This window comes from Coenobita brevimanus, chromosome 108, assembly GCF_032717465.1.
Source record: "Coenobita brevimanus isolate Jiangsu-jjx chromosome 108, ASM3271746v2, whole genome shotgun sequence".
Lineage (NCBI taxonomy): Eukaryota > Metazoa > Arthropoda > Malacostraca > Decapoda > Coenobitidae > Coenobita > Coenobita brevimanus.
Window position 1 is genome coordinate 1,043,016 of NC_137061.1, and position 23,330 is coordinate 1,066,345.

Genomic DNA, 23,330 nt, shown 5'->3' on the forward strand with positions numbered 1-23,330 from the left:
TTGTGCTGTAAGGGGTTAAGACAAGGAGTGTGAAGTGGAAGGGGTAGTGGGATGGGTTGATTTATATGATGATGATGGTGATGGTGATGGTGATGATGATGATAATGATGATGATGTTATGCCGTATGTTTTGGTGCACAGTAAGTCATTGCATGTAAGTGTAAATGTATTATGGTATGGTGATGATGATGATGATATTGATGATCCACGCTAATGTGTATCAGGGTATGGTTGTGTGTGTGTGTGTGTGTGAGAGAGAGAGAGAGAGAGAGAGAGAGAGAGAGGTTTCGTGCGTAGGAGGGCGTGTGAAGGATGCGAATAGACGGAGGAGTGACGTGTATAGATGACGTGAGAGAGAGAGAGAGAGAGAGGTATAATCAAAGATGGATGCTGTAGGTAGGTAGGTAGGAAGGTACGTACGTATGGATGCTGCAGGTAAGTAGGTAGGTACAGTAGGTAGGTATGGATGCTGGAGGTATGTAGGTAAGTAGGTAGGTAGGTAGGTATGAATGCTGGAGGTAAGTAGGTAGGTAGGTAGATGTGGATGCTGGAGGTATGTAGGTAAGTAGGTAGGTAGGTAGGTATGGATGCTGGAGGTAGGTAGGTAGGATATGTGCTGTTCTAAGTGTGTAGGAGGGTGATAGTGTGGGAGGGTGTGTTAAGAGTGAGTCTAGAGTGAGAATGACGAGTGTGTATGAAGAGTGTGTGTAGATGGATGGTGTAGGTGGGCGTAGGCAGGTATATGGGCGTGAGAGGCAGTGTGAGATATGGGTTTAGTTACACACACACACACACACACACACACACACACACACACACACACACACACTCAATTTGTTTCGCTTCCTGTCGTACTAGCATCTGAGAGAGAGAGAGTAATAGCGACGTAGTTTGTAGTCATGTGCAGGAGTTTGGTTCATTGTAGAAAGTGTGTGTGTGTGTGTGTGTGTGTGTGTGTGTGTGTGTGTGTAACTCAAGTGACAGTCACCTCCCTTGGTACACAGAACGTAAAGTGACACACCCTTCATACACTCACTGATTGACTGACTGTTTGACTGATTGACTGACCGACTGACTGACTGACTGACTGACTGAATGACTGAATGACTGTTCTTCACTTTCACCGTTTAGTGTGTCTTTCTCTAGTATTTTTTCTTTGCCAGCGTCCCTCTCTGTCTGTGATCATGCATTCATTCATCCATTCATTTCTTGATTCATTCATTCATTCCATTCATTCATTCATTCTGTACCTCTTTCGTGGTTCATTCTCGTTTCTCCTTCCTTCCTCCCTTCCTTCCTTCCATTCCTTCCATCCTTCCTTCCTTCCTTCCTTCCTCCCTTCCTTCCTACCTCCCTTCCTTCCTCCCTTCCTTCCTACCTCCCTTCCTTCCTTCCATTCCTTCCATCCTTCCTTCTTTCTTTCTTTCTTTCTTTCCTTCCTCCTTTCCATCATTTCTTCATTCATTCATTGTCCCTCAGGCATGGTTCATTCTTCCTTCCTTCCTTCCTTTTATTTATTTCATCATTAATTTTCCCTTTTTTCGCCACCTGTTTATGTTTTCCTTTCCACACCTGCTCTTTATCATTATCTCACTCTCTTCTTCATTTATTCTTCGTCTCTTCTTTTTTTTACATTACGCGATACGCCAAGTCATTGCTGTGTATACAAGATGCGTAATTGGACAGGTAAACAGTTGAGTACGTAGGTAGATAGGTAGGTAGGTAGGTAGGTAGATAGGCAGGCAGGCAGGTAAGTAGGAAGGGATGGAGGGAGGTAGATACGTAGGAGAGTAGGTAGGCAGAGTGGTAGGTAAGTAGCTTGATTGACACGTAGGTAGATTTGGGGGTAACCAGGTTGATAGATAGGCAGGTAGGTAGACAGAAGAGCATGCAGATTAATAGATAAAAACGTAGATGCATTTTATAACAGGAAGATGAGGTGGATAGACACCTGTAGCAGTGAATGTAGCCAGACAATTCTTTTTTTTAGTTAGAAATTCTGTCTCTCTCTCTCTCTAAAAAAAAAAAGTTTGGAGATAAGATGAAAAAACAGGATGGTCAGAGAGAGAGAGAGAGAGAGAGAGAGAGAGAGAGAGAGAGAGAGAGAGAAAAATGATGCGGGGTGAAGGGAAGTAGAGAATAGCCGATAGATAGAATAACGTTGATAGATTGAGTAGTGAAAGTGAAGGTAATATTTTTTGCGCGGCAAGTGTAGTGTAGGTAGGTCTTGGGGCTAATAGGTAGGTAGGTAAGTAGGTTAGGTAGTTGGGTAGGTAGATGGAAAGGTGGGTAGGTAGGTAGGTAAATGATCGAGAGAGAGCCTGATAGATAGATGGATAAATAGATAGATAGATAGATAGACAGTTGGCTGCTGGGTCGATGGAAATGTTGGTAGGTAGACAGACAGACAGACAGACAGACAGGTGGCTAGGTAGGACTGTAGGCGTGGGTCAAGGTGTGTGTGTGTGTGTGTGTGTGTGTGTGTGTGTGTAGTATGCCTAGAAGGAGGAGAAAGTGATAATTTTTTAGACTCTCTCTCTCTCTCTCTCTCTCTCTCTCTCTCTCTCTCTCTCTCTCTCTCTCTCTCTCTCTCTCTCACCTACAAACTTAAGCCTACAGGTGTCGACATTCAGTTACCCAATGTTTACTGTCATTACCCCTTAAGCAGTGAGTGGATTGGGACGCCTTCACGTGGTGGCACCAATATGCGTCTTTCCTGCCCATTTAACGAGGCGTAAAATTATCCTCTTCATGAATTATTTGCTGTAACTTGCTGTGTAGAATACGTTGCTAATCACGAAGAAGTGCTATTGAAGGAAGAGTTATTGTATTGTCGTATTTTTGCAACTGAGCTACGGAAATCTCTGCCTAGTTCGCGGATCCATTGCCCTGTTCAATAAATATCCCTCAGTCCCCTCCCTGTCCCTCAAAAGGAAGATGGTGGACTGCAGGAGAAGGGCAAGTTCAGCCTTCAGTCTACGGGGGGTCAGATTATCGTAAACTGAATTAAATCGTCAGATGGAAGAATGAATAAGGTACGGGGGATGAGATGGAAGGCTGGGGTGGAGGGGTATGTGAATGAGGGAGGTGTGGGTTGGAGAGAGGACAGGGTAACATGGAGACGATTCTTTTGTGGTCACCCCTTCCGGAATTAAGGCGCCTGGTATTTGATGGAGAAATATTGTAAAAATGTGTGTGTGTGTGTGTGTGTGTGTGTGTGTGTGTGTGTGTGTGTGTGTGTGTGTGTGTGTTATTTATTTATGTGCAGATTTGATGATAATGTGATCCCATGCTCATCTGAAACGTGAACTCGGTGGACTACAGGCTAATGTTACCCTTCTGTAGGCCTCCATTCTTATGTCGAAGGATAGGGAAGTAGTTGAGGGACGTTTGCAGAACCGGGTAGACACACCGCCTGTTTACATCATTGCAACCACATGAAGGCGTCCATCTCCCGCACCGCGCGTGGGTTTGATGTGGTTTATATGCGTAAAGATAGGCTTGTATGAGGGTAGGGGAGAGTGTATGGGTGTAGGTGTGCCCAAGGATGTGTATAGATAAGCTAGAAGTAGGGGTGTGTGTGTGTTTGTGTGTGAGAGAGAGAGAGAGAGAGAGGTGGAGATGAGCAGGATGTTTGGGTGCAGGAGAGGCACGACTTCAGCCTGCAGTCCACTGGGTTCACGTTTCAAATAAGCCTTGGCCTACAACAACAACTCACTCACCTATCTACCCAGTCCATATATAGCTACCTGGATCCTCATATATCTACCTGAGTCCTTATGTATCTATTTGCACACCTTGTCCACTCCACCCATACAACTCTTGCCCACTCCTACACTACCATAACCCTTTCACTACGAGGATGCTCTCTCTCTCTCTCTCTCTCTCTCTCTCTCTCTCTCTCTCTCTCTCTCTCTCTCTCTCTCTCACCCATCGATCCATCCTTGTGTGTCAATATCAATTTTATTTACATCTGTCGCTCTCTTTCCATCCATCCAGTCATTTATTTTAGCATCTGTTTCCAGCCATCTGTTTATCTATCCACCTGTCCGTCTATCTGTCCGTCTGCCCACCTATCCACCCATCCATCCATCCATCCATCCATCCATTTCCTCATCACTCGACCGCCGGCCCCAGGAAGAGAAGGGAGCCACCACGAACCCACAATTGACGCAACCAAGATTCACTAATGTCCAGTTATGGTCTAAAGTCCCCTTACACTGCCTTGAATCTGTGTCAGAGAGAGAGAGAGAGAGAGAGAGAGAGAGAGAGAGAGAGAGAGAGAGAGAGATTAAAAATTGGAGCTATATTAGGCTGGAAAAGATGATGATGATGATGATGGTGGTGGTGGTGGTGGTGGTGGTGATAATGAAGATGATAACGATGATGAGTGTTCTGTACCATGGGAGAGGTGTAACTTAATAAGGTACCCCGCGGTGCGCCTGTGTCGGCCTTGTGGGTACACTTAATTTACACTTACAGTACACCCACGCCAGGTACAGGTAGGAACAAGAGTTTGTCTACAGTCTTGGGTAAAAGTTAGCCTACTATTCCATTGCGTCTGCCTCACACTTAGGGCAGGTCCGCCACTTTCCTCCCCGACACATCATATCAAAGAGAATCATCTGTGGCCAGAGAAACATACCAAGCCTCTCTCAGCTTAATATTAGCCAGCAGAGGAAAGTGAGAGGTAGAAGTGGTGAAGTATTAGGCAGAGAACATATCAAGCCTCTCTCAGCTTTGGAATATTAGCCAGTAGAGGAAAGTGACAAGTATATGAGGCGATGTATTAGACAGACAAACATACCAAGCCTCACACAACTTAGGAGTATTAGCTAGTAGAGGAAAGTGAGAAGTAGAAGAGGTGAAATATTAGGCAGAAAAACATACCAAGCCTCTTTCAGCCTAGGAATATTAGCTAGTAAAGGGAAGTGCGAAACTGGAGAGGTGAAATATAGGCAGAGAGACATATCAAGCCTCTCACAGCACAGGAATATTAGCCAGTAGATGAAAATGACAAGTAGAGGAGGTGAAACATAGACGAACTTTCATATCCAACTGTACCACACCGCACCACACCACGGTCACCCACACTCACCCTCACCCCCACCACACCCAGGTCACCCCCTCACCCCACCTTGTACCTGGAGCTGCTAGTGCTTTGAGGGCACGTACACACGGACACGCACAAGCACACGTACATTTCTAGGTTGGTGTGGTAGATGTGGGGTTGAGTGAGGGTGAGTGGTAGTCGTTCTTTCTTTCCTTCCCATTTCTCTCACTTTTTGTCCGTTTGCGAAAAATAACTCTCTTGCTGATTAATACTTTTCTTGTTGCAGGTATGTTGTATTCTCCCGTCATACTACAGAAGTTGTAAGTACACGGTTACAAAATAGATGGACTACAGTGATGTATTTTCCTCCAAGGTGATATGAATTTGTATCTTTGTAATTTTGAATAAGTACCGTTCAGTCCTTGTACTAACTTTCAAAACAGCAGACGAAGAATTTTGAAATATTCTGTTTCTTGTTGTGTCAGAAACTACATAATCAATCCAGCCAGTGGACCTTTAGAATAATACTTAGTATATATTGATGGTAGTAGTGATGATGATGATGGTAGCTGCGGAGAGCGTAAAGTAGTGAGGTGATGATGGTAGTAGTGATGGTGGTAGTAACGGTGGTCGTGGTAGTATTGATGGTATATTAGTGGTGGTAGCTTTGATGGTGGTAGTAGTAGTGGTTGTGATGGTAGTATGAGTGGGGGTAGTGGTTGGGTTCACATCCTGCCACAAACCACCACACAACCACACACATACTGGGGATCAAAGGTCACATGTGCATTATATATTATTATGTACCGGACACACACACACACACACACACACACACACACACACACACACACACACACACACACACGCCATATCTGTACCGACCTGTGTGTGTGTGTGTGTGTGTGTGTGTGTGTGTGTGTGTGTGTGTGTGTGTGGACAGGTTGATCTATTAAGCCAGTTCATCATGTATGGAAATGCTTGCTTGGTGGTCAGTGAGGAGGGTGACGTCAGAAAAGAAGATGGTGGAGAGAGAGAGAGAGAGAGAGAGAGAGAGAGAGAGAGAGAGAGAGAGAGTCCATTCATCTAGGCACGCAGGATTGAAACTAACAAACACATTTTATAAGCTTCTGTCGATTTATTCCCGTCTCATAAAATGGATATCAATGGAATATTAAGTGGATAGACGGGATGGCCAGCAGGTGAATGAGAGAGAGAGAGAAAGAGAGAGAGAGAGAGTGGGGAGGGGAGGAGTTATGAAAAGCAAGGCTGAAAAAGAATAGGTTAACTGGAAAGATGAGAGAGAAAAAAAGGAGGAGGAGGAGGAGGAGGAGGAGGAGGAGTCAAGTTTAGGTGTACACAGACGAGAGGGAAGGAGGGAAGAGGAAGAAGAGAAGAGGAGGAGGAGGGAGGAAGAGGAAGAAGAGGGAGGGACGGTCTGGGGGCTGCCTATATTTGGTGATGGGGGTGGGGAAGGGGGGTGGGGGAAGCAAGTGAGGATGAGGGAGAAGAGAGGAGGAGGATTTAAAAAGAGAAGAGGAGTGAGAGAGAAGAGGGAGGGGGTCGCTCAAAGTTTAGTAATGGGAGGAAGGGGAGAGGCAGATAGGGGAGGAAGAGGGGGTAGGAGAAAGGAGGAGGAGGAGGAGGAGAGGAGAGGGGAGAAGAGGAGAGGAAGAAGAAAGAAGAAGAATAACCGGGCTGCCTGAATATGGCGATGGGGGGGAGGGGGAGGGGTGACGGGAGGTGAGGGAGGTGGGGTGGGTGAGGGGGGGGTGGGTAGATGCATTCATAAGCAGATGGTAGCAGGGAAGGAGTGACTAGCAGGTTCTTGAGAGAGAGAGAGAGAGAGAGAGAGAGAGAGAGAGAGAGAGAGAGAAATAGTTACACAGATCCCACATACATCAATTACTATTTACGTGTATTCATTGACCACCGCCTCCACAGTCGTAAAAATTATATTACCTTATTCTTGGAGAAAAACCTGACCTTGAAGTGTGTCCCTGATTATTGTAGCATTTAGTGAAGGAATTTTTAGCTTGCCATTCAGTCCTTTTGGGAGGGAGGTGACATTCTGATGGGCGTGGTCTGATAGGTTTATGAGAGAGAGAGAGGGAGAGGGAGAGAGAGAGAGAGAGAGAGCCTGGGGGAATTGTCGCTTGAGGGGTTTCTGTATATACTTGACAAGGAGCGGATGTGATAAGTCAGAAGAAGAATGTTAGGTAGGTAAGTAGGTAGAGAGAGAGAGAGAGAGAGAGGGGGGGTGGACATTTGATTTGTGTGTATTTTGCAGGGTTGTGTGTGTGTGTGTGTGTGTGTGTGTGTGTGTGTGTGTGTGTGTGTGTGTGTGTGTGTGTTAGGACAGTGAACAGAGTATGTGTGTATCCAAACACACACTAATTTCCACCATCCTCTCAAACCTGGCTATCAAACACTGACGTTCTAATTGTTCAGTAAAAGAGGAGAGTAAAGCAGAATTTAAACTTAACATGGAGCTTTCCCAGAGTAAAAACATCTTAGCTTATAGAAAATGGTATAAATATTTTGAATCATTTAAAGCTGGATTCATAGTTGACAGAAACGGATAATATGTTGGCATTTTTGCGAGACGTTTTTTATATTTCTTACCTCTTGCCATAATGGTGTATTTTATTCATACTTCAAATACAAATTGAAAAATGTTATGTAATTGTCATTCGGCTCTGCCCAGTGTGACTCTAGGTTTAGGCAGGGTAAGTAGTAGCAGCAGGTTTGGGTGTCATTTAGAGCGGGGAAGCAGCAGGTGTGTGTCAGGTAGGGTGGAGAAACAGCAGGTGTGTGTCAGGTAGGGTGGAGAAGCAGCAGGTGTGTGTCAGGTAGGGTGGGGAAACAGCAGGTGTGTGTCAGGTAGGGTGGAGAAGCAACAGGTGTGTGTCAGGTAGGGTGGAGAAGCAACAGGTGTGTGTCAGATAGGGTGGAGAAGCAGCAGGTGTGTGTCAGGTAGGGTGGAGAAGCAACAGGTGTGTGTCAGGTAGGGTGGAGAAGCAGCAGGTGTGTGTCAGGTAGGGTGGAGAAACAGCAGGTGTGTGTCAGGTAGGGTGGAGAAACAGCAGGTGTGTGTCAGGTAGGGTGGAGAAGCAACAGATGTGGGAGGTAGGATGAGTAGGCAGAGGTGCGGTGGGGCAGGTTTGGTGTAGTGGTAAGGAGAAGAGGCACCATTAAAACTGGTAAGAGTAACGTGAATTGGGAATAAAAATACAAGGCAGACAGTAACAAACCAATTGAAACACATGGGAGGATATGGGGCAGGAAATAGTAGCAAGCACGATGATTAGAGCTTGTACGGAAGGATTTAGTAGAGAGGTATTTGGCAAGGATAAGTTTTGTAAGTAATATTTAACTAGCAGGAAGTCTAGCAGAAATATACCTAGCAACGAAGTCACAGTATAACCAGCAGGAGAAGCCATGACAGTAGGGAAGTGGAGGGCGATGAGGTGAGGACAGAGTTGGTGGATTACTATGCCAGGCAAAGCTAGGTAGGCTGGCCCCACACACCCCATATTTGGTAGGCAGGAAGGCTCACCCCCTCCTCTGCCTCACCCCTGCCTAACAGGCCCTTCCTGCCTAACCTAGCTTAGTCCTACCCTGTCAAAGCCTCTCTTCTACCGTCCTGTTTCTTGGTTTCTACTCTGGCATGTCTCCCTGTCAAGTTTCCTTCTCCTACGTACCTCTCCCTTGCCTGCCCCTGCCCCAGGTAGCGCATTTCCTCCCTGCCAGTCCCTCTTTCAACATCCTTGCTCCTTGGTTTCTACTTTGACCTCTTCCCTGACAAGTTTCCTCCTCGTACGTACTCCTGCTTCAAATAGTTTTACCTCCCAGCTCAGTCCTGTCCAAGATAGCTAAATCCTTTCATGTCTGTCCCCTTCCCTTCCTATCTCCCTGCTCCTTGTCAAATTTCTTTCAGCGTAGTCCATCATCAGAGTCCCTCCCTTCCCCCGTCTTTCACCGCCACCGTAAAATAGGCTAAGATACCACAAATCATCCCCCTTCTTCCCCTTTTTCTTCGTATCGTACATTTACCAGAACAGCGTTTTTCACAAGTTACCATCACCTCTTAAAACACCACGACAGTAACCATAGAGAGCCAGGACCGTAATGGCAGTCTTTCTCTCCCTCTGTTCACCTCTCACCATATATGTCACCTTTTTCTTTCCGTTTCGTTTTCACTGCCTTTTTTTTCCCCCCTCCCCTTCACCATACCCTCAGCTTGACCCTTTTCTGGTTTCCACATATAGTTTCCCTGCCTTTTTGCCCTCTGTAGTTTCCTTTTGTAGTTTCCAATTTGAGTTTCGTTCCTAGTTACATAGTCCCTTGTGGCATATCGTCGCTATTTCTTGTTGCCTCTCGTACTGCCATCTTTTTGCTACCGTGCCTTCTGTTTGGGCTGTTTAAACACACACACACACACACACACACACACACACACACACACACACACACACACACACACACACACACACACACACACACACACACACACACACACACACACACACACACACACACACAGCTGGTCAGCCAAAATGCAGCCAGCGCACCAGCAAGTTTTGCTCCCTTGTTCTGGACGGTAAATCACCTTTGCACCTTTTCCCTATCACCATCCACTCACTCGACGTAGTACAGCCTTCAGGTGACTCTACAGTGAGTGACAAGCCAAGTGGTGTGTTGTAAACCATTAGTCTCGCTCTTGACAGGCAAAATGAAGCCACCATTTTGCCGCATGTCGTCTGGTTTTTGTGAAGAGCCGCAGACTTTCACTACAACATGACGGTGATGGAAGGAAGTGTGTGTGCGTGCGTGTGTGTGTGTGTGTGTGTGTGTGTGTGTGTGTGTGTGTGTGTGTGTGTGTGTGTGTGTGTGTGTGTGTGTGTGTGTTGTGAGGCAGACAGGACAGCCGCCTCATCAGTAAATCAATAAACGAACACTTGTGGTCTGGTCGCTTTGTGTGTGTGTGTGTGTGTGTGTGTGAGAGAGAGAGAGAGAGAGAGTCCCTACACCTCATCAAAACTTCAATAATTCAGGACTAATAAGAGAAACTGCTTATTACACTGAAGACGAGATTTGCATAGTAACACCATCATTAGGAGGGTCGATTTGTTTGGCGAGATACAGGCGTCTGGTTTTATCTGTCTGTCCGTCTATCTGTCTGTCTGTCTATCTGTCTGTCTGTCTATCTGTCTGTCTATCTGTCTGTCTGTCTGTAGTGAAAGTTGTATCAAAAGGTGGTGATGATGAAACAGAAACAGGCGAGGAATAGACGCTAAGTGCTTTTGGAACCTGCTTAGTGTTTACATAATAGAGAGAGAGAGAGAGAGAGAGAGAGTACAGATGGTAAAGAAGAATCAAGGTAAGGCAACGGAGAGAAATGGGAAAGTAAAGGGAGTAGGGAGAGGGGAAGAAAGGAGAGTATCATGAGGAGGGGAAGGAGAGGTGAGAGAGGAAGGAGGTGAAGGAAGGAGGGGAGGAGGAAAGAAGAAGGGATAAATAGGGGAAGGATTCAAGGTTGCCTGAACCATATAGAGAGCAGAATCAAGATGCTCTTTTTATAGTATCAAGGGAGGTCTAATGAATAAGCGATTAAGAGAGAGAGAGAGAGAGAGAGAGAGAGAGAGAGAGAGAGAGAGAGAGAGAGAGAGAGAATAAAATGATGATGATGCTGTTTTGACCCCAGGCACGTCCAGTAGAGGAAAAATATGAAGGTAGAGCGGAAGAGGAAGTGGAGAAAATGAAGGAAAAGTGAGGAGGAGAAAGAGCAAGAGTAGAGGAGGAAACACAGGAGGAGAAGGAGAAAGAGCAAGAGTAGAGGAGGAAACACAGGAGGAGAAGGAGAAAGAGAAGAATGTATATTGGAGGAGGAGGAGGAGGAGGAGGAGGAGAAGGAGAAGAACACGAGGAAGAGAAGGAAGAGGATAAGGGTGAGAGAAGTGGGATGGAGGATAATGGGAGAAGTAAAAGTGGAAAAGAAAAATGATTAAATATGAATCACTGAAACGATAATGGGAGGGAAATAGAGAGGGAAGTTGGAGGAAGAAGGTGGTAGGCAATGAGGAAAGTGTGGGAGGGAGGAGAAAAGTTGGGAGGAAAGTGGAGAAGGTTGGAAAGGGGAGAGGAGGGAGGGAAGACAGGAGGGGAAGATAAAGAGAATAAGAATATTTAATTTGACTAGTAACCAGGGAGACTAAGATTGGAGGGTTGGTTTGACTAGTAACCAAGGAGAATCATTCCGACTTGGTAACTAAGACTGATCGTTTTGTTTGCAACCGCGACTTGGTATTAAGTTGCGAGAGTGGCCCAGTTCCATCAGATGAAAACCAAACGGCTGTAGGAGAGAGGAGAATAGAAGAGGATGAGAAGAAAGAACACTGATAGGACTGGAGAGAAGAGGAAGGTGGAGATGTGGAAGGGAGAGGAGAGGGGGAAGAGAAGGAGAAATGTGAGGGAGGTGATGTGGAGAGAAGAGGAGATGGAGGAGAGGAAGAAAGGAGAGAGAAGAGGAGGGTGGAGAGGGAAAGTAGGAAGGAGGGCCATGTAGGGTCACCTCTATTAGTGTAGTGCTTGTTATCTCACCTACGACCTCCACTAAGCGACCCCCAGGTGTGAGAGAGAGAGAGAGAGAGAGAGAGAGAGAGAGAGAGAGAGTCACTGCTACACCGCTAAATAAGGCGTAGGACTTAGCAATGTCAACTGGTGTGCTTGGGAAGACAATTTTTTGACCATTCCCACCTGTGCCAAGACGCCAATGTCAGTTAAGCTGGAGAGGGACGCCTTCTCTTGGTGGCACCGTTATAAGCAGCCGGTTCCTCTGCCTGGTTATACAAACTCCCCTTAGTTACCTCGTTATCCCCCGGGAAGACGGTGGTGGACTGCTGGAGAGGGTGTTGGACTGCAGGAAGGGGGGACAGCGTCAGCCAGTAGTCCACCGGGTTCACAGTCACTTGAGTCCAGCCTGCAGTCCACCGAGTACACGAAGAGACTCAGGTACTGCAGCCTTAGGACCAAATAAGGATTTCCTGGGGAGGGGAAGGGGGGCATGTAACCCTACCCCGTGGATCAGAAGCAAGGTGTGTGTGTGTGTGTGTGTGTGTGTGTGTGTGTGTGTGTGTGTGTGTGTGTGTGTGTGTGTGTGTGTGTGTGTGTGCGTGCTGGGGCGGTACCGGTACTTACACTACACATTCTCGGTGTAGGTGTACCAGGAAGGAGGATTTCGGTATCATGTCCTAGTGGGTGGAGGACATCTGTAGTCTTTGTTTTTATTTTTTTATTTTTTTTATACCTGAGGGAACTGGGCCACTCCTACAGCTTGAGTACTAAGTCGTGATATGCATGAAATTTGATGGGCCTTAGTAGTGAGGTAGGAGTGAGTCTCCCTGGTTACTAGTCAAATCAGCCCTCTAATCTGACTACACTTGGCCAGCAGTTTGGAGGGGAAAGGAGAGGAAAGGAGGAAGAGAGTGAAGAGCAGGAAGTGGGAGAGAAAAGAAGAGCAGGAAGGAGAGAAAGACGGGGAAGAGGAGAGGCAGAGAAGGGGTAAGGGACATTTCTCATGACAAATGCCTCTTGAAATTACAATGAACCTGAAGGCACTGGGATGAGAAGGCGCACCAAGATTATTTTTTCATTCCTTTCCTTTCCTTTCCTGTATGCCCCATCCTTCCTCTCCTCCCATCCTCTCCACCTCTAACCATCTAAATTCTTCTTCCTCTCCTCCTCCCATCCTCTCATCCCTTCTCTCCCTGCCACCTGTTCTTTCACCAAGGTTTTTCCTCCATTTTCTTCTCTATGTTTCTATAACTTCCTCCTCCTTTAGCACCCACATATTTCTCTCTCTCTCTCTCTCTCTCTCTCTCTCTCTCTCTCTCTCTCTCTCTCTCTCTCTCTCTCTACCTTGCCTCCTCCTCAGATATTCCTTCCTTAACTTCCCGCTTCCGAATTAGGCCATTTCCCTCTCTCCCATCTGTTTGGTTGGAGAGAGAGAGAGAGAGAGAGAGAGAGAGAGAGAGAGAGAATGATATGGTACGTGTTTATTTTCGCTGATAATTATTTAGTCTTTTAAAACTATGGCGTCATTCTTATTCTGGCTTCCCTCAGACGATTTTACTGATCTGAGGGGAGACGTCTTGGAGTGGAGGGGTTAATGAAGGCCGTATCTAACCCCTCCTGCTCAAAAATCTCTCACAGTATGAATAAAATCGTCAGGAAATAGCAAGTAAGAGTTGGGAAGGTGTAAAGGTGTTTGGTTTAAATATTCGTGTGTGCTTTTGACTTTCCTAACTATATATATTGTGTGTGTGTGTGTGTGTGTGTGTGTGTGTGTGTGTGTGTGTGTGTGTGTGTGTGTGTGTGTGTGTGTGTGTGTGCGTGTGTGCATCCTTACCGGCGCGTGTCAGATCATCCAGTTTTTGATAAACGTTGAGCCGTTATAAGTGGAAAGCTGATTAGATAATGGGGGTAAGGGGTGCGGTGAGAGAGAGAGAGAGAGAGAGAATTTTATTTAATGATTCCTGTATTCCTGTGTCAGGTAACGCAGGTAAATAGATAGATAGACAGACAGACAGATATTGAGGATTTGTTCAGTGCTTGATGATGATGATGATGATGATGATGATGTTGATGTACAGTATTGTCTTAGTACTGTATGTAATATATTATTTTTTCTTGCAGGTCAAACTAGAACGAGTGTTGGGTCTGACCGTGCCAAGTAACGCCGCCCTGGACTGTGACCCCCACACTGGGAACGTAGCCTATCCTGCAGGGTGAGTAACTGAGACCTTACTTGTTTCATACTTGCCTGTCTTAGTACTTTTTACGTAAATTACACACCCGGGGATCGTCACACTACACCCTACACCCTTAATTTTCATGCATTATCACAGTACATCGTTACACATTCTTACTCGTCACACTGGGAACGTAGCCTATCCTGCAGGGTGAGTAACAGACCATTCTTTATTTTTAGTCATCCTTTTAGAGTTGTATCTTCATACTACACCCCAGCACCATCACCCTAAATACACATGGTCCACCCTGCACTCTCACTCTTGGCCAAGTTAAAGTGAAAAGAGAGGAGTGAGCGTCCTAGTCCACGAGGAAACATCTTTTGTCCACATCTACCTGTTGCTTCAGTACGAGACCATCCCTAGTATTCAGGTGAAGGCAGTGGCCCAGTTCCGTCAGTTGAAAACAAACCAAGGATACTGATCTTGTTTCCAGTCCCACCTGTTACTTCCCTCCAAGACCCTCCTCTTCCCTCCTTCCTGTGGCTTCCTTCCTTCCTTCTTGTATCGTCTTACCTAGTGGATTTATTTTTTTTCTTTCATTCTCTCTCTCTGATACTCCCCCCGTCACCCTCCCTATATCCCTGTTCCTCTCTCCCCTGCCACATTTCCTTAACCCTCTTATCTCCCTCTTCCCCTCCTCCTCTTCAACCCTTTCCCTCACCCCTGTTCCTCCCCTACCTCCCTTACTTTCCTTATCATTTTTCATCTCCCCTCTCTTCCCCAATTTCTCCCTCCTTCCTCTCCTACCGCCTTCTTTCCTTCGCCCCCTCATCTTCCACCCCCTCTCCCTCTTCCCCCCTCCCTTCATCACTCTTCCCATCCCCCTCCCTCCCCCTCTCCAAACCCCCTACCTTATGTTATGCCAGAGGGGTAGTGAGTCACAGGCGCCACTACCACTGCCCCCACCACCACCACCGTTATTACCACACTGCCACCACCACCACCACCACCACTACCCTTTCATCACTACCCTCACCACTACCACCCCGTCCTTCACTTCCATAACATCATTACTACTTTCATCATCACGACCATCACTATTACTGCCGCCATCACCACTACCACCCCCATCCCTACCATCATTACCAATACCTCTCTCACACCACCACTACCATCTCTGCCACTACTTCTGTTTCCTTCACCATCACCACTACCTTTCTCATCACCACCACCACCACCACCACCATTGTTACTACCACATCACCATCACCACCACACCTACTTACCTCATTCCCATCACTACTGTGTGTGTGTGTGTGTGTGTGTGTGTGTGTGTGTGTGTGTGTGTGTGTGTGTGTGTGTGTGTGTGTGTGTGTGTGCTCCTGTGTCACTTCCTGGGTACTCTCTCTCTCTCTCTCTCTCTCTCTCTCTCTCCAGTAGCCACCCGCCCCCGTTTTCTTTGCTGGCTTGACCTTGAGGGGATACTGCGTGCGTGAAACTGCCGCAAGTAAAATAAAAAGTGAGAGAGAGAGAGAGAGAGAGAGAGAGAGAGACGTGTCTTTCTCTCACTTCCCTCTCACTTCCACCCTCACTTTACGTCTTGCATTATGCTTCGATGATTGTGTGTGTGTGTGTGTGTGTGTGTGTGTGTGTGTGTGTGTGTGTGTGTGGTATGCAGTGGGTATGGAGTAAGGTCCGGGTTTCATCATCTCTGACAGGTGTTGTGATGTTGGAAATGTTGGTAGTGGTGGTAGTGGAGTGATGTTGGTGGTGGTTTTGGTGGTAATGATGGTGGTAGTGACGTTATTTTGGTTGTGGTGGTAGTGATGGTCGTAGTAGTGGCGATAGTGGTGGTAATGACGGTGGTAGTGACGTTGTTTTGGTTGTCGTGGTGGTAGTGGTGGCATTGATGGTGGTAGTGATGGTAGCAATCGTTGAGTTTATATATTTTCACTGGACAGAACAGGGCAAATCTCACATTCTGAATTTTTCGTGATTGGCATGAGGTAGGAATGAGTCTCCTTGGTTACTAGTCAAATCAACATGAGCTGAAAGAGGTTAGGGATCTTTGTCAGGCTAGAGCAAGTGCATTGTAGTGATGGTGGTGATTCTCTCTCTCTCTCTCTCTCTCTCTCTCTCTCTCTCTCTCTCGACCCAAATTTGCCTTTTCTTCATCTTTAGTGCGGAGTTGTAGCGATAGAGCAACAGTGGAATATGATGCTGGTCACGAAGAAGTGCTGTGGTAAGAGGGAGAACCACGGGATTGTCTTTATCGGTCAGCTACATGAGAGAAGCTTCTAAAGGAGAGAGAGAGAGAGAGAGAGAGAGAGAGAGAGAGAGAGAGAGAGAGAGAGAGAGAGAGAGAGAGAATGTCAACAGGTCGCCATGTTTGAGGGATGCCCACTTATCACCACTACATACAAGGAGTTTCCCATTTCTCTCTCTCTCTCTCTCTCTCTCTCTCTCTCTCTCTCTCCGCCTCGTTGATTTTACTCTGCTAAATAACAAAGAACAGACAACTTTTCAACATTTCAATCCACTTTTCGTGATAATATTTTTAGGCTGATATATGGGCAAAATTGATCACATCTCGTCCTGTACTCAGTGGACTGCAGACTGAAGTTAATTTTCGTGCAGTCCGTCATCCACCTTTAGGGATGGCTAGGGAGGGGATTGAGGGACGTGTGTATAACCAGGCAGCTCCACCGGCCGTTCATGTCGGTGCCACCACGTGAAGGTGTCCCTCCAGTGCCAAGAGGGAAAAAGACCAAGGGAAGCAGGAAGAAAGATAACGTGACGGGGTATAGAATTAAAGGGCAGTGTGGCATTTTGAACTTTTATTGCCTCTGATTGTCTCAGCTGGAGTCTGCTTTGTGTGTGTGTGTGTGTGTGTGTGTGTGTGTGTGTGTGTGTGTGTGTGTGTGTGTGTGTGTGTGTGTTGGGCGGGGTCCTGTCCTCTCGCCTACACACACTCACACACAAACACGTTAATGCTCTCAGTATATTAGTTCAGGGTGATTAATGTCCAAGGAAGATTTCATTTGTAATTTAGTTTATATTGTAGTCTGTTGGAAGTTGGGAGTACCTACTATCCACTCACTTGATGCAGTGTTAACCAAGTGATCCTACACTGGCTGAAACGCCTAATGATTTCATGTAACCCACCATTTACTATCTTCGGTGGTAACCATATAGCCAAATGATGCCGGTGGTTTAGTGGATTAAGGTTCTTCAATCAGCTGGGAAGGACCAGGGATTAGTGAGGTTGGTCATCCGTGCCTTAAATGTTGTGACTGAGCAGCCTAGCCCCAGTCTCCAACGCATATGATGGGCTAAAAATGGATTGGAAAATAGATAGAATAGATACATTTTAGTAAATACTTGCTATAGATTTTTGAAGGATAATAGCTGTTATTTGATTTTGGCTAAACCTATGACTTAGTGCAATGTATAATTTGATGACATTAAGCATTATAAGTCGATATGGGTGAGGAGTGTTTGAGTTGGAGAGCTCCGGTGTAGCTGCTGATTTCCGATTCACAACAACCAGTCACAAGAATTAGTATTTTTTACAGTGGCCATTCCAGCACTCACTCCTAGAATTATAGCAACATTATTAAAGCAGATTACAAAAAAAAAAAAGAAAAAAAAAAAAAAGAAAGAAAAAAAAGACAAACATGGGAGGCTTCACACGGGTAGAGAAAAAAATTGTCATTTAGGCGGAGCAAGTTAGTGAAGTCATGCTCAGTAATTAACTTCTTTTTAATCCTATTTAGTGTGGTAGGTGGAGTGCCTAGCATCCACTATCTCTTTTACACACACACACACACACACACACACACACACACACACACACACACACACACACACACACACACACACACACACACACACACACACAAAGTGGAGAAGGAGGAATGTTTTTTGAAGAAAAGTTGCATAATTTAATCATTTATAAATATATTTAAATATACCCAAAAAAAAAAAAATCCATAGGTGAATGGTTGTACTGCTAAACTCTTGGAAGAGGTGATGATGATGATGATGATGATGATGATGATGATGATGAGGAGGAGGAGGAGGAAGGGAAAGAGGAATGGGAGGAAACAAAGAAGGTGGTTCAGTGTTGTTTAAAGGAAAGGTGCTTGAGCCAGTCATAAAAATGTTAATTAATACTGACAGTCTTGTTTTTTCCCCCAGGTGTACAGTTGTGCTACTAAATTCACGCAAAAACCGCCAGCAGCATGTACAGAACGCGTCCCGCAAAAGCATCACCTGTGTGGCATTCTCACCGTGTGGTCGGTATCTGGCAACGGGGGAGTGCGGTCACCAGCCCTCTGTCAGGGTGTGGGACCTGGCGGACAAGACACAGGTGGCTGAGTTCCTGGGACACAAGTATGGAGTGTCTTGTGTGGTGAGTATTGGTTTATTCTGTTTTGTCTTCTGAATAAGCAACTTTTATTTTTTTATATGGGTACATTCATTCATTCATCCATTGCCAGACGCCATGTATCCCAGACGGGGTGGCCAAGGGCTTAGAGTTAATAGTTTTACAGGGAGGGGCACTAATCCTCCACCAACCCCACTTGACACGTAGGGATGCCAACTGCATCTGGTGTTCCCAGGCAGTCACCCATCCAAGTACTAACCAGACCCAACGCTGCTTAATACTGAAATGCACTGCACCATCAGCCATCACTTTACTGTGCTGATGAGGAGCCTTCATTTGGTGGCACTGTGCACCCTGACTGGAACAGCTGCACTGTCTATCCAGGGGCCAAATCTTACATTTCCCAGCACCTCACCAAGGGAAGGATCCTGGTTTGACTCTGATGAGATGCTGTCTACCACAAGGGGATGCCAGATCCCTCCACGGTTTATGTATTGTACTGTACTTGTAGGACGACCCAGCAGAAGTAGTTGCCTACCTGTGGTCAATGGGTCTGCCCAGTCAGACAGACCTGGGTTAAGCAGTAAAATCTTATTGATCATGCATGCGTCATGGTGACTCATTCATCATCAGTGACCCCCCACTACTTTTTATTCGGTGGCTTCTTCCCTACTGTCTCACTCCCCACGCCCTGTGCCTGTTCTAAAAATAAGAGAATAATTTGTTGGCAGCAAGAGTAGAATCCAGCCAAATAGATGACATTCTACTGAAAGAGAGTTACACACACATCATGGTCACTCATCAGTCATTGGTCACCCTCATTACTTATTATTCATCAGCTTGTCTTCTGCTGTGCCCCTCACTTTCTGTGCTGTTTATCAGTAGTGGCATATGATGGGTCATTTATGTCACTCATATTGCATGCTTCTCCTGTGTAATCTGTCTCTATAAATAAATAGCCTGAATTAATAAAATGACATCATCATTCTGAAGTAATTTATGGAGGTTGTTTCTGACCCATTTCTTACAAGAAGTGTTTGTAAGTTGAGTGAAGTTGCATAGTGATAAAAAGAATAAAATTGTTGTGCTAGAAAAACACCATCTTGCTGAACAGGTTACTCCCTTTCATATCAGTTCATTCATAGTCAGTTGCTTACTGTTTCACTCATTGTATCCTTCATCTTATATGTCACATGACTAGTCATATGCATCTGTCATAATGCATACTTCACCTACATTTTCTATTGCATTAAAAAGCACTTAATCATTCTGGGCTGGGTGTGGAAATATTTTAAATTCTTTTATTTCAAGAAGTCTTCCCCAAACTGAATATAATAATCTGCCAATGGCAAAAATAAAATACTCTTAGGAATACATTACGGTAAAATAGGCAGAGAATTACTAATGTTGACTCCTTCATCACCTTCTACCTCTTATTACTTATTACTGTACTCAATACATATTAATGATGCTGGAGAGGGTGCCTTCATGTGGTGGCATTGATTTAACTGGATGGCTCAACTGCCATGTTATACAAACATTTCCCAACTAGTTCCCTGTGCCCCAGAAAGAGGATGTTGGACAGCAGGAGAAGGGTAACTTCAGCCTGCAGTCCACTAAGTTAGCATTTCAGATGGATCTGGGGCTACAGCAACAACAACAACAACAACAATAACCACCACCACCACCACCACAGCAACAACAACAACAACAACAACAACAACAACAACCACAACAACAACAACTTACTACTACCACCACCACCACCACCACCACTGCTACTACTACCATTACTACTACTGCTACTGCTACTACTACTACAACTACTACTACCACCCATCATTACTCATTACTGTACTTATTTCTTATCCATCAGTCGTTGTTCAGAGGCTTGTCCTTTGCCATCTCGCTTGTCTTGCCCTTCATCTTTTTTGTCATATGATTGACATTTACATGACTTATATTGCATACCTCCTCTAAGTATTCTGTCACCAGCTTTGCCTTTCCATATTAACCCCATCACTACTGTTTCTGACCACCCTGTACAGGATACAGGCTCCGAGCTATAGATAGATAGATAGGAAGGCAGACAGATAGGTAAGTAAAATGAATATACTCTCCTGGGGCTGCAAGCTGTAACCACCTGTGCCTCATTTTCCCTCCCCATTAATTCTGCTGACACATAAGTAAGAAATGCAACCTGAGTCACTTTTCCATCCATGCAGAAAAGTGAACTCCTGGTCACTTCTGTATAGGAAAACGACCCTGGGTCACACTCCCGAGAACAGTGACAAAAAGGAGGGCTTTGAGCTTGGAATATTAAAAATTTTCCATGGCAGGCCTTCTCCCCGGCACAGAAGTATGTTGTGTTGTTGGGGTCACAACACTTTTACATTGTTGGGATAACTCTAGTATTTTAGTCCAGCAGATGTTGAATACAATAGTTTTCTTCTGCTGAGAGTGAGTCACAGGAGCATCAGTGTTAATTCTCTTTTCCCTTTGCAGGCCTTCTCCCCAGCGCAGAAATATGTGGTGTCGGTAGGGTCACAGCATGACATGATAGTCAACGTGTGGGACTGGCGGGGTGGAGTCAAGGTCGCCTCTAACAAGTTCTCCAGTAAGGTGAAGGCCATAAGCTTTGCTGAGAATGGCTCCTACTTTGTCACAGTTGGGAATCGCCATGTCAAGTTTTGGTACTTGGAGGTGGCGAGGGGATCAAAGGTGAGTGGAGGATGAGTTCGTGTTTTGTGTTGTAGTTCAGGATTTACATAGGCATACGACGTAGGGGGTCTAGAGGGCTTCCATCCTTGCCACCCCTCACCCCCTCCTGATGTGGAAAATGTATCTTTTTCAGGGCAAAAGCTAATTTTTGAGGTCAGTTTCTTTTGATAGTGTACTGGTACCCTTCAAAATAATAATGGTTAAAAGTACTAAATTATTAAGTAGGTATTCTCCTTAATCTTTGGAGGTAAGCTGATTTAACCATTTTTGGTTTGTTCTGATATACTGTACAATATCAGTACTCAGTATCAGTTTTCATGTGAATACAAATCTGAACATGAGATTTTATGTACAGTATAATGAAGTACTTACACATAAAATGTTTTTTTTTTTATATTCTTGTACCATGGATATTAAGTAGTAATTACTCAGAAATCAGGGCAACCTCGAGCGTTTGCAGGATTAACTCCTTCCACCCCCCGAGTGAAGTGTTTTCCCATATACTTGTGAGGACTAATGGTGGTATGCAAACCTTATATCAGAGAGGAGGTCACCTGTGGTTGCAGTCATCTCTCATTTTTTGCAGGCTCAACTTTGCTGACTAAATTTGGTGTTCTCACTCACTTCACTCGCTCGAACACCAAATTTAGTCACAGTTTGGACCCCTGACATATGTACCCGAGTGAAAGATTTATCACATCAGCAAGAAATGGGGACAGAAGTCGGGAGGAAAACTCTGTAGTACAATAGCGAACTTTTTTGGATATCTCAGCCAATTCTGAAGTTTCAAGAAAGATAGACACCAATTTGGAAATCGCATAAAAATCCTAAATTATTTTCATTTCGTAGACAACCTGTAATTCCCAATAGTTTTTCTGTAAATCGAGGATGTGATTTCTTATAAGGCAGATTAGCGTAACAGCCGGGTGCACAAAAAGTAACGGTCTAAGGTTGCATGAGTAGCCCAGCAGTATTTTCCGATGATTGCTAAGAGAGTTGGTTTTAGGATGTGTGAGGGAATATTTTTGGTGTAATCTAATAAGTTCTTTTTAGTATTTTCTGGTCAGGAAATCAGAGGAAGATGATGTGCCACATGAAACAGTATTCAGCACTGCCTGACATGCTCGCTCGGACATGTTCCACACACTCAGTGTGTACGCCTATTACATGTTTTATACGTGGGTGAATAGTTTTTTTTAATCATGTGAGTAGGTTACTGTGTGTGTGTGTGTATATATATATATATATATATACAGTATATATAAAATTATTAAGCCTACAAATGATGACAGTTACATTCAATAAACCTTCTGTTTATTCCTTCACCAGTTCAAGGAGCCAGTGCCACTCACAGGAAGGTCGGCCATCTTGGGTGAGCAGCGCAACAACTATTTCTGTGATGTGGCCTGTGGCCGGGGGGATATGGGGGACTCTACATTTGCCATCACAAAATCGGGTCTCCTCTGTGAGTTCAATAACAGACGCCTCCTGGATAAGTGGGTTGAGCTGAGGGTGAGTAGCAGTATCTCTTTTTCTTTTCTCTATTTTACTTTGTTTTGTTTTATTTTATACTATTTTATTTTTTATTTTATTTTTTGTGCACAGTGTAGAAGGTTACTGTATACCTGCATGAGAAATCACCAACATAATGCACATAATGTAATCTTGTACAGGATTGATGAGTGATTATTATTCTTTAATCACATAAAGTACAAGCTGGAAAATTTATTAAGCAGTGGAGTGGGGGAGGGGGAGACTGAGGATGAGGTAGAGGGATGGGGTGAAGAGGTTTAAGAGAAAAGGAGTGTGAGAGGATGAGGTAGAGGGATGAGGTGAAGAGGTTTAAGAGGAAAGGAGTGTGAGTTGGAGAGAAAGGAGACAGATGGCAGGGGACAGGGTGATATGGTAATTAATTTGTGGCCACCTCTTACAGGATTAAAGCATCTGGTAATAGATATAGATAAATAGGTAGGTAATAGATATATAGACACAGATACATAGATATAGTATGCTTTATGAACTGTACCTATATATTAAATTAAACTTCCCCATTACCCTTACCTTTGTGCTATCAGACGGTGAGTGCCAACTGTGTGGTGGCGGGTGAGGAGTACATATTTGTGGGGTGCGCTGAGGGCATCATCCGCTGCTTCAGTCCATACAACCTTCAGTTCATCACAACGCTTCCTCGTACCCATTACCTGGGTGTTGATGTCTCTAAGGGACTTACTATCAGGTATGATTTTTTTTTTTTCTTTTGTGTTAATAGTGTTTGGCCTGCAAATTCACTGTACAGTACATTGTTTTAATTTGTTTGCTGCACTGGATAATGTGTATATGAATGTACTGTCTATGTTATTTTATTTTTTCTTTATTTCCAAACATTTTGTACTGTGTTGACTAAAACTAAGTC

The 23,330-nt window shown here is 44.9% G+C and overlaps 1 protein-coding gene across 1 annotated transcript in view; it reads left to right on the forward strand.

Annotated features, from left to right (window-relative positions):
* The window catches only part of Wdr62 (WD repeat domain 62), a 67,307-nt gene that overhangs the window by 13,117 nt on the left and 30,860 nt on the right, over positions 1 to 23,330 (forward strand). Inside the window, exons 3-7 of the mRNA XM_080285778.1 lie at positions 13,751 to 13,842; positions 18,007 to 18,220; positions 20,702 to 20,917; positions 22,247 to 22,429; positions 22,993 to 23,153. Coding sequence (XP_080141904.1) covers positions 13,751 to 13,842; positions 18,007 to 18,220; positions 20,702 to 20,917; positions 22,247 to 22,429; positions 22,993 to 23,153 — 866 coding nt within the window. The remainder of the gene's footprint in view (positions 1 to 13,750; positions 13,843 to 18,006; positions 18,221 to 20,701; positions 20,918 to 22,246; positions 22,430 to 22,992; positions 23,154 to 23,330) is intronic.